The sequence below is a fragment of the Larus michahellis genome, chromosome 4 (genome assembly GCF_964199755.1).
Source record: "Larus michahellis chromosome 4, bLarMic1.1, whole genome shotgun sequence".
In the NCBI taxonomy this organism is placed as follows: Eukaryota; Metazoa; Chordata; class Aves; order Charadriiformes; family Laridae; genus Larus; species Larus michahellis.
This window is the reverse complement of record NC_133899.1, coordinates 29,431,322-29,448,991: the sequence shown is the minus strand read 5'-3', so window position 1 is coordinate 29,448,991 and position 17,670 is coordinate 29,431,322. Positions and strand designations below refer to the sequence as shown.

Here is a 17,670-nt window from a genome sequence, read left to right as displayed (position 1 = left end):
CAAACCAAAATAACAGCATCCATGAAATGGATACTAAAAACCTATTATCCTTGTTTACGGTAAAGTTCTTCATGAAAGCAAAGGGAACAAGTGCTTTCTAAACCTAGATGCATCCATTTGTAGAGCATCTCTAAGCATCTACATCTAATTGCTTCTTCCTGGCAGAAGAACTTGATTTTCGTTTCAGAGCTTTGCACCACTCAAGAGTAAGCGAATTCTCACTAGTCCTGTTCAAGGTTAGAGGCCAGAACTTTTAGTGAGGGGATAATCCAGTTATTAAGGCTATTAAGGCCTTAGCCTGCAACATAAGAGACCCCAGGTTGAATTGCCTGGTCTTTCTAGGCTTCCCATGCCAGGTCGTTACTTATAATCGTTTATGTCACTGCAGTAGTTGAGTGTTCTGATTTTCCAGAGCTCTCAGTATCATGGGTTAGAAAGCACTGTCGCAGCTGTAAGTCAGGGAGCTCGCGTTCACTTTTTGTTAGAGGTAAACACAGTAGTGATTAGAAGATGGTGACGTAGTAATAATGCTGTGTCTAAGAGAAATTAATTAGCATAAGAAGTCTGTGATTAAAAATTCCACTTATTTAGCAGATAGAAAAACCCACTGTCTTCCTTCATAAAATAGCCAGGTTAGGTCTCCTGATTTGCAGGTTAACGCCCTTGTCATTTAATCACCTTTTGATTCACTAGAGGAAAGCCAGACAGTTCCAGCGCACTAGGCACTGTTTCTACACACACAGCCTGAAGTCTTAAAAAGCTTCATTCCCGTGTCACAGGCAAAGATGTCAGGCATGCAGATACGAGAGCTCCTGGGAAAATTTAGGAATTCATGGCAGAACAAGGACTAGGTGTAGCCAGCAACAGCTCTCCTAAAACTGTTTGCTGTACACAAAAAAATCAAAAACCTGCCTTTCTATGCAGGTAGATGGCAATCCCTGGGGGATGGCTGGTATTCTCAAGAGTCAGAATGAAGGATTATCATGAAGACTTCACTTCTTCACCACTCCAGTTGCATGGAAATCATACAATCACAACTGATTAAATTCTGTGTACACCTGCTGCTTCTGTTCTGGAAGACGACCATATGTTGTAAATCATTAAGTCAGCAGGGGAATGCCCAGACACACAGACATCCACACGCTTTGCCTGCCAAGTTGGCTGCTGAACCATATAAAGGACATAACTATGCAAACACACGTAAGTGTGGCAGGATTACTTTTTTTTTTTTGTTTACCCTTAAATCCAAGATAAGAAAAGGCTCAGGGTCAGGGTAACCGCAATTTCTGAGTGCCCACACATTCCAGCCCTGTTTTCCTTTGCTAGATTTAGGCTGAAGAAAGCCAGGACAGAGAGCATGCAAACAGCCACGGGAACTCACCGCTTTGAGGATTGCCACTGCGTCCTGCTGGAGCCACGTTGGGTAGACGACCTCATCATTCAGAATGGCTTCAAAGAGGTCGTCCTCGTTCTCTGCCTCAAAGGGTGCGTGGCCACACAGCATCTCATACAGCAGCACGCCCATTGCCCACCAGTCTACGTCAGGGCCGTACAGCATTTCTTGCAGGATCTGAAGAAGGGATGGGGAAAGAAATATCAACCCCGAAGCTTCTTAAACTGAGCACGGGAGGAAAACGGATTTGGAAATATTAATGCAGAAGTTCTTGCTACATCCTAACAGCGCTCTCTGCTAGACTGGCTGGATGTCCAGGAACATACAAGTGAACGCCCGGATCTGCAGTAAGGTACATCAGATACATTGAACAAGGGCTGAACTAGCTTGGCTACTCACAGAGTCACCTGGGAAACAAGCCTTAGAAATATTGCTAGAGCTTAGCAGGAGAAGGGGCTTTTCAGTGAAACTGGCTGAGCCCCAGAAGTGGCAGAGCAGCCACGTGCGCAGGTTGACACCACTTTTTCCTTGCCTCTGGGAAGGAAATGCTTACCCAGCTCCCATGGCATGGCTTTCAGACGGAGAGGGAAAGGAGCGCAAGTGTGTGAGAAAGGCACAAACGCCAACCACAGACAAAAATTCAATTGTGTTGAAGAAGGATCTGAAACCCTGTCAGAACATCTGGCAGCGTCTGGAGGGCAGCTGTTCCTTAAAGAGGTGTTTATTAATTTGTAGTGAGACTGGGGAATGACAGGGAAGGGGAGGAGGTAGAAAAAGGAACAAGGAAATGAGGGAGAATTCAATCTCCTTTCAAATCAAACTGGGCCAGTATCTGTGTGTGCCTCTCAAGATTTTTGCAGCTGTGCCTCCATTTTTCACCTCAAATTTCCTAAAGAAAAACACAGGCTTATCTTGGTGCCTACAGCAGACCCAAGATTTACTTGTGCTTTGCTTGCACGAGGGACTGATAATATAAGCATGCACTTCAGAGCAAAACTTGCACCCAGCAGTCAAATAAGGTGTAGCTAAAGACACCAGAGAGTACACTTGCCGCTCCAAAGCTAACCTACGCTTTTCGTATCGTAACCAAGTTTTCCTGGCCAAAGAAAGGTTTCTTATACCTCTGGAGCGATGTAGTCCGGTGTACCACAGAAGGTGGCTGTGGTAATGCCATCGTGAATGCCCTCTTTGCACATTCCAAAGTCTGCCAGCTTGCAGTGACCCTCGTAGTCCAATAGCACATTGTCCAGCTTCAAGTCCCTGCAACGAGAATTGTTCATCAAGTTGCTACATGCTTCAATCAGCCCCAGCACAAATGGCGGGAGCATCCCAGGCCTCTGAAGCTTAACCTGTAAAGTGGACAAGCCTCAGCATCATAAAAAAATAAACAGAAATCATGCACAAGGGGGTTTCTTTTGCTCCATCTCTTACAAAAGGGAGGGAGGAACAAGCATCATTCTGCCGAACTGCATTTAATATGGGCAGGTGCTATACAAGTTTGCCCACATGGCTTTCCAAACACACCACAAGCCTGGCTGGCAGAGCTCCTGCTCATTTAGCTCTGGGACTCACTGGAACAGAGGTTGCCAGAGCTGTCAAATTGCGTAACGATGTTATGATGCAGCAAAACGCACCGCACAGGACGTGCTCTGTTTCAGCGAAGCGCTCTGCCGGGAGCACGCAGCCAAAGTCAGGGAGGTGTGTGAAGCCTTTTCAGAGGGGGAGCAGATTCCCTCTTCTCCTGAGGTGTGGTGGGTCCCAGACTTCCCTGTATCGGGGCAAGCCTGACTGATAAACCCCACCTGGAATATTATCCAAGCTGAGAAGAAAAGAAATTCCCTGCTGAACCATGCCATGTGGGCAGGGGGAATCTTCAGCTGGCATGGGATGCCTCCACCATAAGGCAGAGTCTTAAAGGCCTCCCAGGTGTATCGATTCCAGCAGGACTGCACTCACGTAAGAAGTGATGTCCCCTGTAGCGCTCATTGGGGTGGGGACCTCCTTGCCACTGTCACAAGAGACCTGCTGCCAAACACTATCCTGTACAAGCTGCAGAAAGGCACATTTTCCAATACGTCACCTCTAACAGCCTGGGAGCTCCTCCTCAAAAGCAGAGATGCCAAAATAACTGAGCCCTAACAAAGCTTATCAGCTTGCCTGACCTTGAGATTGCCTGAGGGAATAGCCCGCAGTCAGCAGTGCCGGTCAGGAACATCACCAGAAGGCACGGGGTCATCTGCAGACTTAGGCAATGCCTTCCTAAAAATACATACCAGCTCGCAGCACCTCTGCTTTTCAGCTGCCAGACAAGTTCCGTACAGTACACATAGGTCACAGTTCATTTTTTGAACCGTCTCAGGTATTTGCCCAAGAGTTGCACAGAGCCCTCACAGCAGCTCTGAGGCAGGGAAGCACTACTATTGCCATTTTACTGAAATGGAGGACTACCTTATAAGCCCAGACAAAGCCACTTTCAAAGTCATTCAGATGTCCAGATAAGGATCAAATAGCCAAACACATCTGAGGGTCTCAGGGCCCCTTTATGAAATCCGTGCTGGAACTAGATCCATTTTGTCTTCTGGTTGGACATCTGTTTCCCTGGGAAGGGGGAGCAATGAGGAGGGTGGCAACATAGGTGGTGGCACATCGATATCAATATGAAAATTTATGGGAGAGCTGAAATTTGAATTCAGCTTGATCCTCTTCATTGCTGGTCTATGATCTTAAAGTGAAAATCAGGTGGTCGATTGCTCTGTTTTGCATTGGCATTTCTACAGCCCATGCCACCACGGGATGCCTCCCTGGAGCTTGAGACAGCTCTCCCGTAACTTCACTGTTGCAGTGGAAAAAAAACAATGACACATTGTGTTAGACAATCAGAGCCACATCCTGTCCTAAAGAGATAAGAAAAAGTATTATTAGCCTCTTTTGAACGGATGGAAAAGTGAGGGGTGGAGGTTAAGAAATTTGCCCATGTCCCCAGAGCCAAGACTGAACACCAGCTTCCTGAATTCCAGCTCCGGATCTTAATTGCAAGATCATACGTCCTCTCTCTCCAACTTTAACATGGCACAGCAACATAAGTCAGCAAAAACCCCTCCGTAATGATGCTGCCCTTCCCAGCAGGCCCAGCAGCTATCCGGTGGTCAGTGAAATTTGGATGCCAAGGACAGTGCCCATGCCTGTCTTATGCTGCAGTGTTCGCACTGGGTGGAATGCTCAGCAGAAGACACTTATTTTTCCCCTTCTGAAAAATGAAAAAATGTCTGCTAAGGCATGTGGGCAAAGGCTCATCTTGGAAAGGCTTTAGGCGAGCACAGTGAGAGGTATTGTACGTGCTTGCCCATGACAGTACGCCTTCAGCAGCAGTTTACAGCCAAAGCTCCTGTTGCTTCTCCCTGTGGTTCCTGGCAGAGCAGGGAAGCCCTCCGAGCATGAAGGCAGGCCTTGTTTCCAGGAGTCTGCAATGATGTGGTTGAAACGCGCAGTTTATTCTTGGCTCGATTTTAAATGCAGCAAACACCTTTTCGGTCCTGGGTAGGCCTGATTGTTGGGGCGTACCCCTAAGGGTGCAACTGGAAGGGGAATTTTGGTGAACCTGCTTGGAGATCCCCCTTCCAAACCTCCCCTCACTCCTCAAAACATCCGCCACATTCTAGCATGCTTTGGGAATACCTCAAAATACATCTTCCTTATATCCAAGCCAGCAGCAACACAGTCACATACATTGAGTGAGCAGGTTACAGACCCTCATGGAGAGCCTGAGGAGCAGAGGCAAGATGCAGCAACGAGGCAGGGCCAGCCCTGCAGACCAGATCACCAGCCGCTCTGCCACGTCTCAGCCTCTGAGCCACAGCACGTGCTGCAAAAAGCCCTAAAGCCCCGCTAGCTGTATAATGCACAACGTTCATCATCAAGATGGCAGGAGCTTCTGCAGGTGCAAGAGAGCTCTGCGCTTGCTGTGTCCTCCCAGAGCGCCTCTATATATGGAATTGCCATTAAATTTAAACCATCTGCCGCTTGCTGAGCGAGTATAGTTTTAACCACACAAGGCAAATCTCCAGCCTTTTGGCTTCTCTACATTGCACGTTAAACCTATTAAGAGCGCCTGTTGTCTCCTCCTGCAGTTGGAATACTGGCTTCTCCTGACTTCTTTCCAGCAACGTGAAATCCAAAACTTGCATTTTCTATTTTCACATAACCTGTAACGTGACATTAATCTGCTCTCACTTGCTCAGGCACCCTGGCTACGTGCAGATCATTTTAGAAGAGGACCTCCTGTGACCAAAGATGATTTCTCAATGCTGTTGGCTTGGCGAGGCCATAGAAGATGGCCCCATGCGTCCCTCTTGGAGCGGTCTTGTGGGCCAGCACAGTGGCAGGCTCAGCCATGTGGCTCCTCCGGAGCCTGCTCTCTCTGGCTGCCCCATAAGAAAAATCTCTGGGAAAGTGGTGGTTTGGGCTCACATTTCAGTATTTGTCTCAAGCGATCACAGCAGTTGTAAGCTCTGTACTTGCTGCTTGACGTTGACAGGTCTCCCCATGCATTGAACCCCATGAACCAGCACAGCCACGTGAGAGGAAAAACACTGACAGGTTTCTGAGATTTACAAGGAGCTCTTCATTTTCGCAGCAAGGATTCCGGGAAGCTGATGAAACTGGAAGTCATCCAGCTCAGAAAGCCCAAACCTACCTCATTTCCTTAATACTTGCATTTTCCATTCAATATTTTTAGCAGCTCGATGAAGCAATAACAGCGGAGAGGTTTTCTGAGGGCTGCATTTCTAAGGCCCTGCTGAGGTCCTGCCTTTCACTGACAAACCTCCACTGGAAAACAGGCTTCATCCTGACTCAGAAAGGCAGCTCTTGCCCTTGCAGGCAGCTACGGCACATCGGCTTAACAGCCTCAGTTTAGTCTAGACCCAGAAGAAATGACAAAACGAGCTGCTTCAGCGTCAGTTGCTGGAAAAGGTGTTCTTTACCCGTCTGCCACTTGAGTTTAATAATCATAAAAAACCCAAAATTACAATTGCAGATGATCCAGTCCTTTTCCGAAGCATCTGTCAAATACAATTTCCCTGCACCAGACAGTTTTTCCAGTAAATAGGTGTTACACATGTACCTGCCACTCACTCTACTCCCATCTTCTCACCCGTGATGTAGAAACTAAATCTGAAAGGATGAAATTTTGGTGGCTTTTTTTTTCCCCTCTTCTGGTTTTACCACTCTGTGTTGTAAGGACTGTACATGCAGTAAGGATCTTCTTCACAGGAGTGGCAGAAATGGGCTTCCTGCCTCGGTTCTAGGTTCTCCCAGGTTTGGTAATCCCAAAGGTCCAGTCTAAAGATCATAAAAGCCTGGTGTTCCCATCTCGAGGGAAATCATTTGAGTCATGAAAGATGTAGACACAGAGCAATGAGAGCTAACCACAAATGTAGGTGTGACTAGTGTAAAACTCCAGCCAAATGTACAAAAAAATAAAAATAAATATATATACACAGACATATACACAATTAAAAATAAAATCCCCAAACCTGAAATTAGCTAAATGAGTAATTTGGGCATTTCTGAAAGGGAAAATTTTGCTTTTTCAAGGCTTCAGCATGCAAGGCCACTTGGACACTTGTTTGGAAACACCTTTGGGGTGAGCAAATATGCATTCAAACTGCCTTTGCTAGAAGGGAGTAGATTTTGACTTTTCTCCACCTCTTCTGCTGAAGTCATTTTACTTCATAGAAATACTGAAATCTCCATCACAATGGACAAAAATGTGTTCATACTGCCTGCTCTGGTAGCCAAAGCAACACATGCTTCCACCTCCCGCTCCAGTGAAACTGTAATTATTTTTTGCAAAATGAAGCAACTTCAAAAGAGGAGAACGAAAGACATACAACCTGTGGAATAGCATAGTTGGTAAGATACTTATTAAAGAGGTAGGATTTTTCAAGTTGGAAGCCTTGCTCCAAGCAGAGCAGACAACAGATTTAAACCAGTATTTTGTTTTTGATGAAATAAGGAGAACAGATGGAGGTTTCAGCTTTATGTAAAGCTCTAAGTGTTAAGTGTGAAGTTAATATAATTCTTCTTCACACTAAGTTAGTGTGAAGCTAATATAATTCTGATTTCCCTTTGCATTAATTAATAACACCCATACCAAAATATTTTGTTTTACTTGAAACAAACACTCTCTTGAGTTGCAAAAAAATACTGTTGCTTTAAAAAAGCCCAAACAATTATTTTGGGCCCACAAAATCTGAAACAATTTTCTATCTTTCTTTCCACACCGAATTTTGGAGACTCAGATACCAAACTCAAAGCAAATAATTATTTTCACAATTCCATTCCCACCAGCTTTGGACTAGGGACCTCCAACATTTTGTTCCCAAGATTTCATACCACTTTGGGAAATTAAGGCTATTTCCAATCCCATGTGCCTTGGTTTGTAGAGAACTCACTTAAAAATTCCTTCACAGAAAGCGGTTCACATCTCCCACATTTTTCTAATAACAACCAAACATTATTTATTTTTATGGTCAAGTAAGTTTTTATAACCAGAAACCCATATTATCACAGCATCAAGGAAGAGTTAAGCAAATTCCTAAGCAGTGAGAAAGCAGCGGGCATTAAAAAGTACAGGCTAAAGAAGACACCTGCAATATATTCCACCAGAGCTAAGACATAAAAACCCAAGGCTGAGCTGCTGCAGTTTCCTTAGTTGCTACCACATCTTTAGGGTAGGGGGAAATATTGAAATCACACATGAAAAAACAGGTTACTGGCTCTTGAAAGAGGAAGCCACAAAGCAGAGATCAGAAAAAGATCAAGCCGCACCGAACTGGAGAAAACCTGTTTGAAATCCTGAGTTTTGTTGCCAAATAAAAGGACAAGCTGTTGCTCCTTCCCAGCCTCAGAAGCCTCCTCTAATTCAACTACTGTCATACTTTAAAGGTGGAAATCAGGATAGCTGGAGCTTACAGAGGGCGCTTTCTTGGGCTCAGAACCAAGCGAAGAACCGGAGGTAAGACTCAGCACTGTTATACAGCACATAACCAGGGTGTAGCCACTTACACCACCGCTTGGGGCTGACGTGCTGAGATGGAAAGCGTTGGCATTGCTTTATGTGCCCGTAGCTTCACCCTGTAGGATTTAGTCCATGCGCTCTGTCCTTCCAGGCACCACACAAAGTAACAATGTCAAAATACAGCGCAGGGACTGCAAAACATAACTTCAACCCCTTGTCTTCTCGAAAAACATTCTCTTGGGTAAAGAAAATGTTCCTTTTAGTTTCCAATCAGCTTCTGAGGTGCAAACCCATTCAGACCACCAGCATGCATGCAGACAGCCCGACTATGGCAAAGTAATGGGACAAAATGAAGGTAAGATCTCTCCAGATATTTCTAATTCGTAATTACCAGAAAGTAGGAATGAAGCTAGCAAGATGCCCTTCTGCACTGTCCTAACAACCAGAAATTGTTCTCAAAAGCTGACCACGCTTAAGTGTTAAGGAACCGTAAATACAGCCGCAATGGCTCCAGGCTGAACTTCTGCATTTCTCAGAAACAAAGCAAAAGCAGAAATGTGATGTAATGATACAAGAATCCAACTCAGACCCAGGATAAGTGGTATGAGCGAGTGAAACTCCACTGCAAATTAACACTCATTGCTGGGCCATACAACAGGAGACGGCCCGTCCTCGCCAGCTGCTTTGCACAGCCGTGTGAAGCAGAGGAGCCTTGTGGGGAAGGTTGATCCCACAGGCATCTCGGTACCTGAGCAGTCGCCCAGCCAGCAGCCCAGCACCATTCCTGGGGATTTTACAGTCTCATTCCAGCACAGCACATCCTACAGACTCCACAGAGAGCTGCAGAAGGGGAACGTTGCAGAATGTAACAGAGTTCCATGGCTTTTCTCTGCTTGACCTACCCCACCCACACTGTCACGCGAAGCACAAACCTTTTGAAATGCTCTGCACCCATGTGTTAGGATAAAGGCAGGATGGATTACAGCCACCCAGCCTCCAAAGCAGACTCCACCTCTCTTGCAGACACCAAGATGGTATAGAGTGATGCAATACGGATTTACGTCCGAGGTCAGATAGAACGCTAGAACGCTGAACTTCCCTGAAAACTCACACCAGAGCACGTGGCCAAGGGCCACTCCACGGGTGTCTGAATTTGTGTAAGACAGAGCAAGATCCTCATACCCACCTGCATCTGTGCTCTTCAGCATGTCCAAAGGCACTCTGTATCAGTCTTAGGCACTCACAGGGATAAGTCTGTTTAAGCTTTAAAATACATTCTTGCTCTGCTGCATGGGCTTCAGACTAAACGCCGATTGGCAAGCATTTGTATCCATAAACGCTCTGTTATTACATTTTAATCTTAAAGTTAAGCAGCCCTTCAAGCATGAGGACAAGTTTCTACAAGCCCTCTGCCCGGGTTAAGGCAGCACCATGGGGTTTTTGGTGGAGATGGGCTGGAACCCAGCGCTGCCGGCTCCCCATCTGCCTGACCCCTTCCTGCTGGCAGGGTCTCACTGGAAGCCAGTTCCACATACCACATCAGAGCACTGGTCCCCTCCCGGCACTCCCTGGGCTGCCGTTCTGGAGACTAAGCCGAGTCCAAGGCACTGAGTTTTCTTACAGCAAAGGAGCTGGCATTACCTGGGATCCAAGACCTCTCTGATGGTTTGAAGTGCCAGCAGTCCCACCTCCCCTCCCTCTGGGCACTTCAGAAAAGCGTCTGTGGAAGCTAACACAATTACCAACATGATTTCACTGCTACTGAGATGAATGGGCATGATTCATCCTCCAGTTAAATTAGAGTGGTAGGCTAAAGTATACAGGCGTAGACTAAAAATCCCCTCAGCATACCACAACAGATAATCACAAAGCTTCCACCACATTCGTGGGTCTGAACCTGAGTGGTACAGATCCAGTGGGACCCCGTGGGTGCCCTGAGTCCCTTCAGGGTCAGGCACACCTATAAGCTTTCCCTTTATTATATTCATGGCAGCTGTAAGAAAGCTAATGATAGTTTCCAAAGGCAGTTTTACAAGGGCAAAAAGACACTTTTGTGTAATGGGGCAGCTGAGAGCTGGAGCCATTACTGCTGAAACACAGACGCGCTGGAGGTTACTACGTTGGAGTAATCCCAAAGATGGCGCAATCCGTATGTATTTATATGTCCACATTTGTGTGCGTACATTTTTTTATATATATGTATACATAATATATATATTATTTGCTGCACTTTAACGTGGGACTCTAGTCAGGAAAGAGGAGTTACACTTGAGGTCTTTCCCCGAATCCCAGAGCAAACGTCCGCCCATTTACTATGGAAAGGGGAGAGGTGGACAGAAAAAGGCTTCGTGTCCACCTCTTGGTATGCATGCCAGGCGCTCCCTCTCCGGATGAGCCGCCAGCCTAGTCCTGTGATAGACTCCTCAGTCCCACTGGGCAGCAACACTGGAATTTGCTGGCCCTGAAACATCACTTGCTGAGTTGTTCCCAACAGAGCTTCTATTTTACCCTTGCCAGAAAAAGAGGGAAAGAGGGAAAAAAAAAAAACAACCCACACCACCAACGCTTCTTTCTGTGAGTCCCCTTGCCTGAAATCTTCAGAGAAGGCATACAACAGACTTGAGACCCAAATGCACGAACAAGAATCAGGTGTGGACTTATGACCGACGGTTCCAAGAGAGATTAAAAAGCATAAGCCTGTTATGTCACCTTGACAAAAATAGCCCGATGTTGATTTGTAGCCTGATACAGAAATTAAAATGAAATCAGGCTTGTGCCCGCAGTACAACAAGATCTCAATGCTTCAAGACAAAGTGAAAGAATTACCCAAGATCAACCATCACCAACTGCCCACAGCCCATCATAAGAGCTGCTAGAAGGCCCTGCCCCAGCTCCAAGCTCTTCTGGTAAGATAAGGGTTGGACTGTGTTGCTGAAAAGGCTCCTCTTTGCACCCGGACAGAGTGACATGTCCCCATTTCACCGCTGTGTGCCACTAAGCCTGCCCTGGGGGAATCGGACTCGCACCAAAGCAACTCTCCTGCGCTCTCACTGCTAATCCCACAGCTGTCATGAAATCCACCCTCCCCACACTTGGCATCTTAGGAGGAATGTTTCACTCCAGGAAATATCAAAGGAAAAAAAACAAATAACAAAACAACAAACTAAAGAAAAGGTGGCCCTACCCATCATGATCATGGTGCAGACTGCCTCTGGCAACAGCTTGGGCAGCAAACAAACCTGTGGTAGTACTGGTAATGCCAACAGGGCTTTGTGGGGAAGACGCTCCTGCTTTGAACCTGTATGTCTAGTCAGGCAGACTTCTCCATATTCATCTGATACGGATAAGATTCACATTACTCTGAGCCTGATCCTGAATCCAGGGAAATCAGTGGAAAAAAGTCCTGTCAGGTTCAGTTGATTTTGGATTAGGCTCTTAGAAAAAAAAAAAAAAATATTACTTAACCTTATTAAGGCTCTGAATTACAGATCCAGATTTATAAAGCTAAGGCTATAGGTGCTAATCTCCTTTCTATAATGGAACAAACAAAGCTGAAGGAAGAAGTACTGTATTTTTAGATGGGATTTTTAAAAGCACTTTGCTTTGGCCTGTAGATTTCCACTGCCAAATTTACTATTAACTTTTGAAGGAGCAATAGCGGGCTAGCACAGACGCTTTTGAAAATCCCACCATCTGCACTGAATTTTTCTGCACATGGTGAAAGAGCAGTCTCTGTGCTAGTGACGCATTGTGGACACAAAGCACACAGGCACCCCAGTCCTGTGCAGGAGGGGGTGATGTCTAGCCCCCCCGGAGCATAATTTAAATATACTTCCTAGGAGAAGCTGTCTTGAGAGTTGTTTCTTTAAAAAACTGAGACTATCACTGATGTCATTGATTCTCTTTTTTCTAAGACTCCAGTGAACCTTCGGGCAAACAAAATGCTTTCCTGACTGCTCTTATCTCCCTGTTTTTCACCACAACAATCGCTTAAATAGCAGCAGTGAAATCAGATGGAAGAGGTATTCATAGGAGCCTAGCAAATGGGTCATTATCCCAAGATTTAGTTTCTCATTTTACGTGGATTACTGTTGCCATCACTCATTACAGGTGATTCACCCAGGGCTGTGTGAAGCCCAAGTATCCTGGATGAGCAGGGCAGAGCCAGGTGAAATTCCTGGCTGGGCATGCCGAGCTCTCTGCAATCCTGCTCCCATTTCTGGGGACTCCTCCCAAGCTGCCTGCGTGCAGGGAACCACCAACATTGTGCCGGGCCAACAGGGACAGACCAGAGCCCGTATGTCACCCCAAATGCCATATGGGCAGCAAAGACACCTCAAAATGCCCATGTACAATGCTAGCTGGTATTGTTCCCATACAGGTACTCAACCCCCGAGTCTCGTTGGTCAGGGCTCCCTCTCCAACTAGCACAGGCAGACAGGTGCTTTCCCAAGGCAGTTCAGCCCCTCTAAAATTTGACTCACCAGCTGACAAGGCTATCTAAGTTCCCAAATTAGGTGCCTCAGCAGGTTGCCCGATTGCAAGCAAAGCAGAAATAACTTAGAGCAGAAGTCAATCAATGCTCAGCTGACATGGCTACCATGCACAAGAAGCTGCCAACTCCCTTGTTCCTGTAATACATGAAACAAATGAATCAGAAAATGAAAATAAGCACTGTCTTGACTGACCTCATCTGGAAAAAGGATAGAAATGGGACCTGAATGAGGAAAGTCTGTCTTTACACTGCTCACCTCTTGAGTTTTTAGCGCATAGATTTGTCATGTCCCTCCATGAGAGTCACTGCAACCCAACTGGCATCTCCCCAGTGCAGTAGGGCACTTTGGCCTCTACAACGTATGACCATGCAGGAGGATACCCAGTGGTACTCTGTGTCTCTGGAATATACCTCCTGGCACGACTCAGAATTCTATGCTGAGTAGACACAGCCAACACTAAAAGATTGCTTTCCCGGCCAACTATTACAGTCTTTCCCCTGATAAACAAGCCAGTCCCTCCACGGCCATCTACAGTCACATCCTTGCAACATGAAGAGTCAGCGACCCTTTCTTTTCATCACCCAGTACACAGAGTATCAACTCTGGGGGGGAACTGGGAAGTTTGCATAAGGGAAGCACAAGGGGCATTTTCAGGACAGGAATGGGAATAATGACTAACACTAGCATGCAGCAAGCTCCAGCTAAGATGGAAATTTGGGGGTGTTACCCATGAGTAGCACATGCCTTGCAGTTGGCTGATGTAGAGTCAGTTCACGCTATGACTACATGTGTTCACCCTTCTTTCCAGTACCAGGATGCCTTGCTTACTGGAAGGTTATCTGTGACAACTGTTATTACCTCAGCCTTTTTCAGGCCAATGCTAGACTACAGGACTCTCTGATTTTCCTATTTTAACTGGGGAAGATCTGAAGCTGTCAGGTCCCTCTCACTTAGGCCATGATCATATGCTTGAGTGCCCCTTTCTGCAGTAAGAAGGCACCACAAATCTTCACTGAAACTTATTTCTAACGTAGGAAGACAAGAAACAACAGACAGAAATCTTGGCTGAGAGCTGTGACGGCACCACACCAGATCAAAATTCAGAATTAAAGATTTTGTATCTAAACCTCCCATGTTTACACAGGCCAGAAATGCACAACAATACACATTTTCTACCACAAAACAAAAGTTAGTCAACTTGAAGGCAAGATGTTTTTCAAAAAACTCCTTGTCTGTTCTTGCTAAAGGTACACCGAGGTAGCATCTAAAGTGCATTGTTTTTTAGCTCATGTTCTCATCAAAGTTTAGCACACTCCACCTATAAGGCTATATTTTTATTTTGTGGCAGGAAAGCAGTTCTTAATGTTATTGACAATTCCAGTGGGTTCAGTCATCAAGTGCTTCAAACTCATCTACACGGTCAAGTGCCGCTACTCTCAGACTGGACTGCTGTTTTCAGATACTCTCCCCATGAATAAATAATTGATTGAGGACTAATGGAAGACCATAGAGGCTCAGGGAAAGCAGAATGACTCTTTACTGGCCTGAGGAAAAGGAACAAAAAATGGAATTATTTTAATTTTAACATGCTGAAATGCATCACCCACAAAAGATACATTAAAGCTAATGAATTCCTGGAACTGTTCTAGATAGGCTATGCAGGCAAGGAGCAATAGGTGACCTGTATGCACTCTGCACTTTAGAGACACCATACACGTGCAGTTTACCTGTCCCCCATTTCTGTTCTCAAGCAGACCTCACAGTGCTTTACTTTACAAATGGTTTGCAAACTTCTTCACGATTTTGCGTGAGAAATGATTTCACGGTAGGGTTGTCAGAACTGAGAATGCTGCACAGGGGATGGCAGTGCGGGTGCTGCAGGGTACTTTGTGCTAGCCTGTAACAGGAAAGCAACCACACCATGACACAGCAGCTACTTTCACATCAAGATTACATCCACGTGCACTGGGAATCAACTTTTAAACACAGGGTTACTCTCACTTCCCACCCCACATTGTCCCTGTGGTGACTTGGGAAACACCACACTGATATGAATGCAAACCCAGCTTATTTCCTCTCCAGCCAATTCCTTAATTTTGTACTGTTGGTTTTGAGTCTCTGCGTTTCCATCGCACATGCCTGTGTCTTCACAGCCACCCCTGCTATGTGGAACTCAACCCTTGGGCATGGTTCTCTGCTCCCAAACCAAGCACTTGCTGTCACTCCTGGAACTGCTGGCACCTTTCACCGTGGCTGGAATGACTCAAAACAGAAAACGCCCAATAAGAAGACAACTCTTATCAACAGCCTTTCATTCCCCCATAGCAACCAAAGCATGCTCCCAGAGCAGCTCTGCCCGGACATGGAGCAGTTGCAGCTGACACCCAGTATGATGTTTGGATGCAGCAGGCTCTGCCCCAGAGCTAATCCAAGCTTCAGGAATCAGCCAGAAACACTTTCCACTGTGCATCCCCAGATGAGCCTGTATAACAGATTTCTTCGCCAAGCGCTTCTCCACCCCAGCTTTCTATCTCAAGGCAAAGCACTCCACAGCCTGGCGGCTCTGGTGCCCACACGGCACCTTCATTCCAGACGTCAGAGCTCCGGCACTAGTGACACATTACTCAAACACGCGGTGACTTGCTGTTAAATCCAGCAGCCGAGCAAGCAGAGCTTCCCTTTGTCCTCGCTTGCACTGGGCAGCTGGAGCTTTTTCTGGCACTTGACTAGCAATCCTGTGGCTTTTGCCTCATGTGCAGAAACGAGACAGAAGATGGATTCAAGCTTAGCGTCTTCCCGCATCTGTGCAGGAAAGGGTTCGGGTTTAGCACTGGCCAGCCGCTAAGGTGCCAGCAGGGCTGCTTTTTGTAAGCTAAAGATGGCAACGCCCCTCTTCCTGGTGATTTAAGCCTTCTCCTCCAGCAGCATGGCCACATTGCCTTCCTACCTGAACTTGCCCTTCCATGCCCTGTCCCATCTATGCTTTTCAGGCCCGCGAGGGTGCTGCATGCCGGACAGGCACAGTGCCCTCCAGGGAGGTGCGGCGATGGAGGTGGAGCGCTTCTCCACATGCTACTACCAAGCTCGGCAGCAAGAGGAAGGCCCTGTGCATGGCACAGCTGCAGCCTTCAGCCTCGGCAGAGGACAGCACTTCACGTTACTCATGTCGCAAGCAATTATAGGAACCGATTTCCCGGGTTGCTCTGGTTGCGTGGTGGCTGCCTGCAGTGCTACCACAGGACTTCAGCTGGCCCCCGTCCTCACTGTCGCACCTTTTTTTGCCAAAAAGCACCCTGCTTTTTGCCAGACTCCAGTGCATTTGCTCGTATCACACGTTCCCCTGCTCTGCAGCACCATCCCCTTACACAGGCTGAGCCATTCCTAGGATCAAGTACCACTCGGGTGAGCAAGACTGGAAAAATCTGCCCCCTCTCCATGCGAGTCCTATATTGGCCTGCTGTTGGTATAAACCACAGATTACTTCATGACTTTCTGGCACCCACAATCTACATCATCAGCCAGTGAGTGGGATGGGTCAGATACACATGGGAGCGCCTGGGTGAAACCACAGAAGGGTTAACCCTGCTGCCGGCTGAGAGAAAACCCAACCGTACAGAGGGATCTCAGAGGAGCCAGAGGCTGTGACTCACCGGGAGGGGCTGCACAAAAACAGAGCTTTCAGTGAGGCCCACAGGAATTTCTTTACAGAGATTCTTCCCCCAGAGACAGGCAAGGGAAGGCGCCTCACCTTTCCCATCACTGAGAGGATCTGGCGACTGGCCTGCCAGGAGGGCAACCGCTATTGTCCAGCAGGTTGTTTCCAGTCTGGCTAAAAATGGGATGACAGGAGACTAATTGCTCCACTGAAGAAAAAAAAAAAAAAAAAAAACAACAACAAAACAAAACAGTCTGGAGTGACCGAATTATTTTGTAGACTGTTGTTGTTTGGGTTTCTTTCCATCCTGGCTTAACAAGCATTAATGACTTCAGTTGCAGGAGGCTGGGGGGAGGAAAGCCATTAGGGTGAGAACATGATCCACACTGACGTCTCTCACCCAGCACACACTTCTGCCCCAGACAACCTCTTACAGGCGTGGTGGCAACAGCGCGTTGCATCCGTCCATCCATCCCTCCCTCCTCTGGCCCTTCAGAATGAGGAAACGTTAAGTTTTCCTTTTAATCCATCTGACTGGAGGTGCCAGCCTTCCTTCAGCTCAAATACTTTAGCGTGCTAGCTATGCTCAGCAACGTCTCCAGAAAAACTGCTGTCCCTTCTCAGTGGCAGGGAAACAAAGGGAAAATGTCCCAAAGGAGCAGATACTCCAGGAGAAAGCAGTACAACCCAAAGCCTGTAAAATAAAGTTTGTTTGTTTTGCTTGCAGAAGCCACACTGAAACTTCTGAGACTACTTCTGGCATCCGGAGAGACAGAATTAAACCTAAAGCCAAGACACATAATTAATGTTGAAATTCTTCCTTACATAACAGTGCCTGGGATGCAGCCAACGCTGTGGACGGCCCTGCCAACACAGGCCAAGGAAAAGCCTGCGAGCGAGCGATGCCTGTGTTATACCCAGTAGCTACAGGCATCCTTACGTACTCAGTGTGGACTTCAGGGAATTAGGGATCAGGAGCTTACGGGAATTATGTGCTCCCATCTACTCGAATGACGGACAGCCATCTAGTAACTGGACACATGCCCCAGGGAAAAGAACAGCTTGAGCCACCCCAAACCACGGCAAGGTCCCAAGGAAGACACAA

The 17,670-nt window shown here is 46.8% G+C and overlaps 1 protein-coding gene across 1 annotated transcript in view; it reads right to left on the bottom strand.

The window, feature by feature from the left end:
• The window catches only part of PRKCH (protein kinase C eta), a 118,158-nt gene that overhangs the window by 16,593 nt on the left and 83,895 nt on the right, over positions 1–17,670 (bottom strand). The window contains exons 11-12 of the mRNA XM_074583707.1: positions 2,515–2,653; positions 1,382–1,570 (exon numbers count right to left, since the gene is read on the bottom strand). Of these exons, the coding sequence (XP_074439808.1) occupies positions 1,382–1,570; positions 2,515–2,653 (328 nt within the window). The remainder of the gene's footprint in view (positions 1–1,381; positions 1,571–2,514; positions 2,654–17,670) is intronic.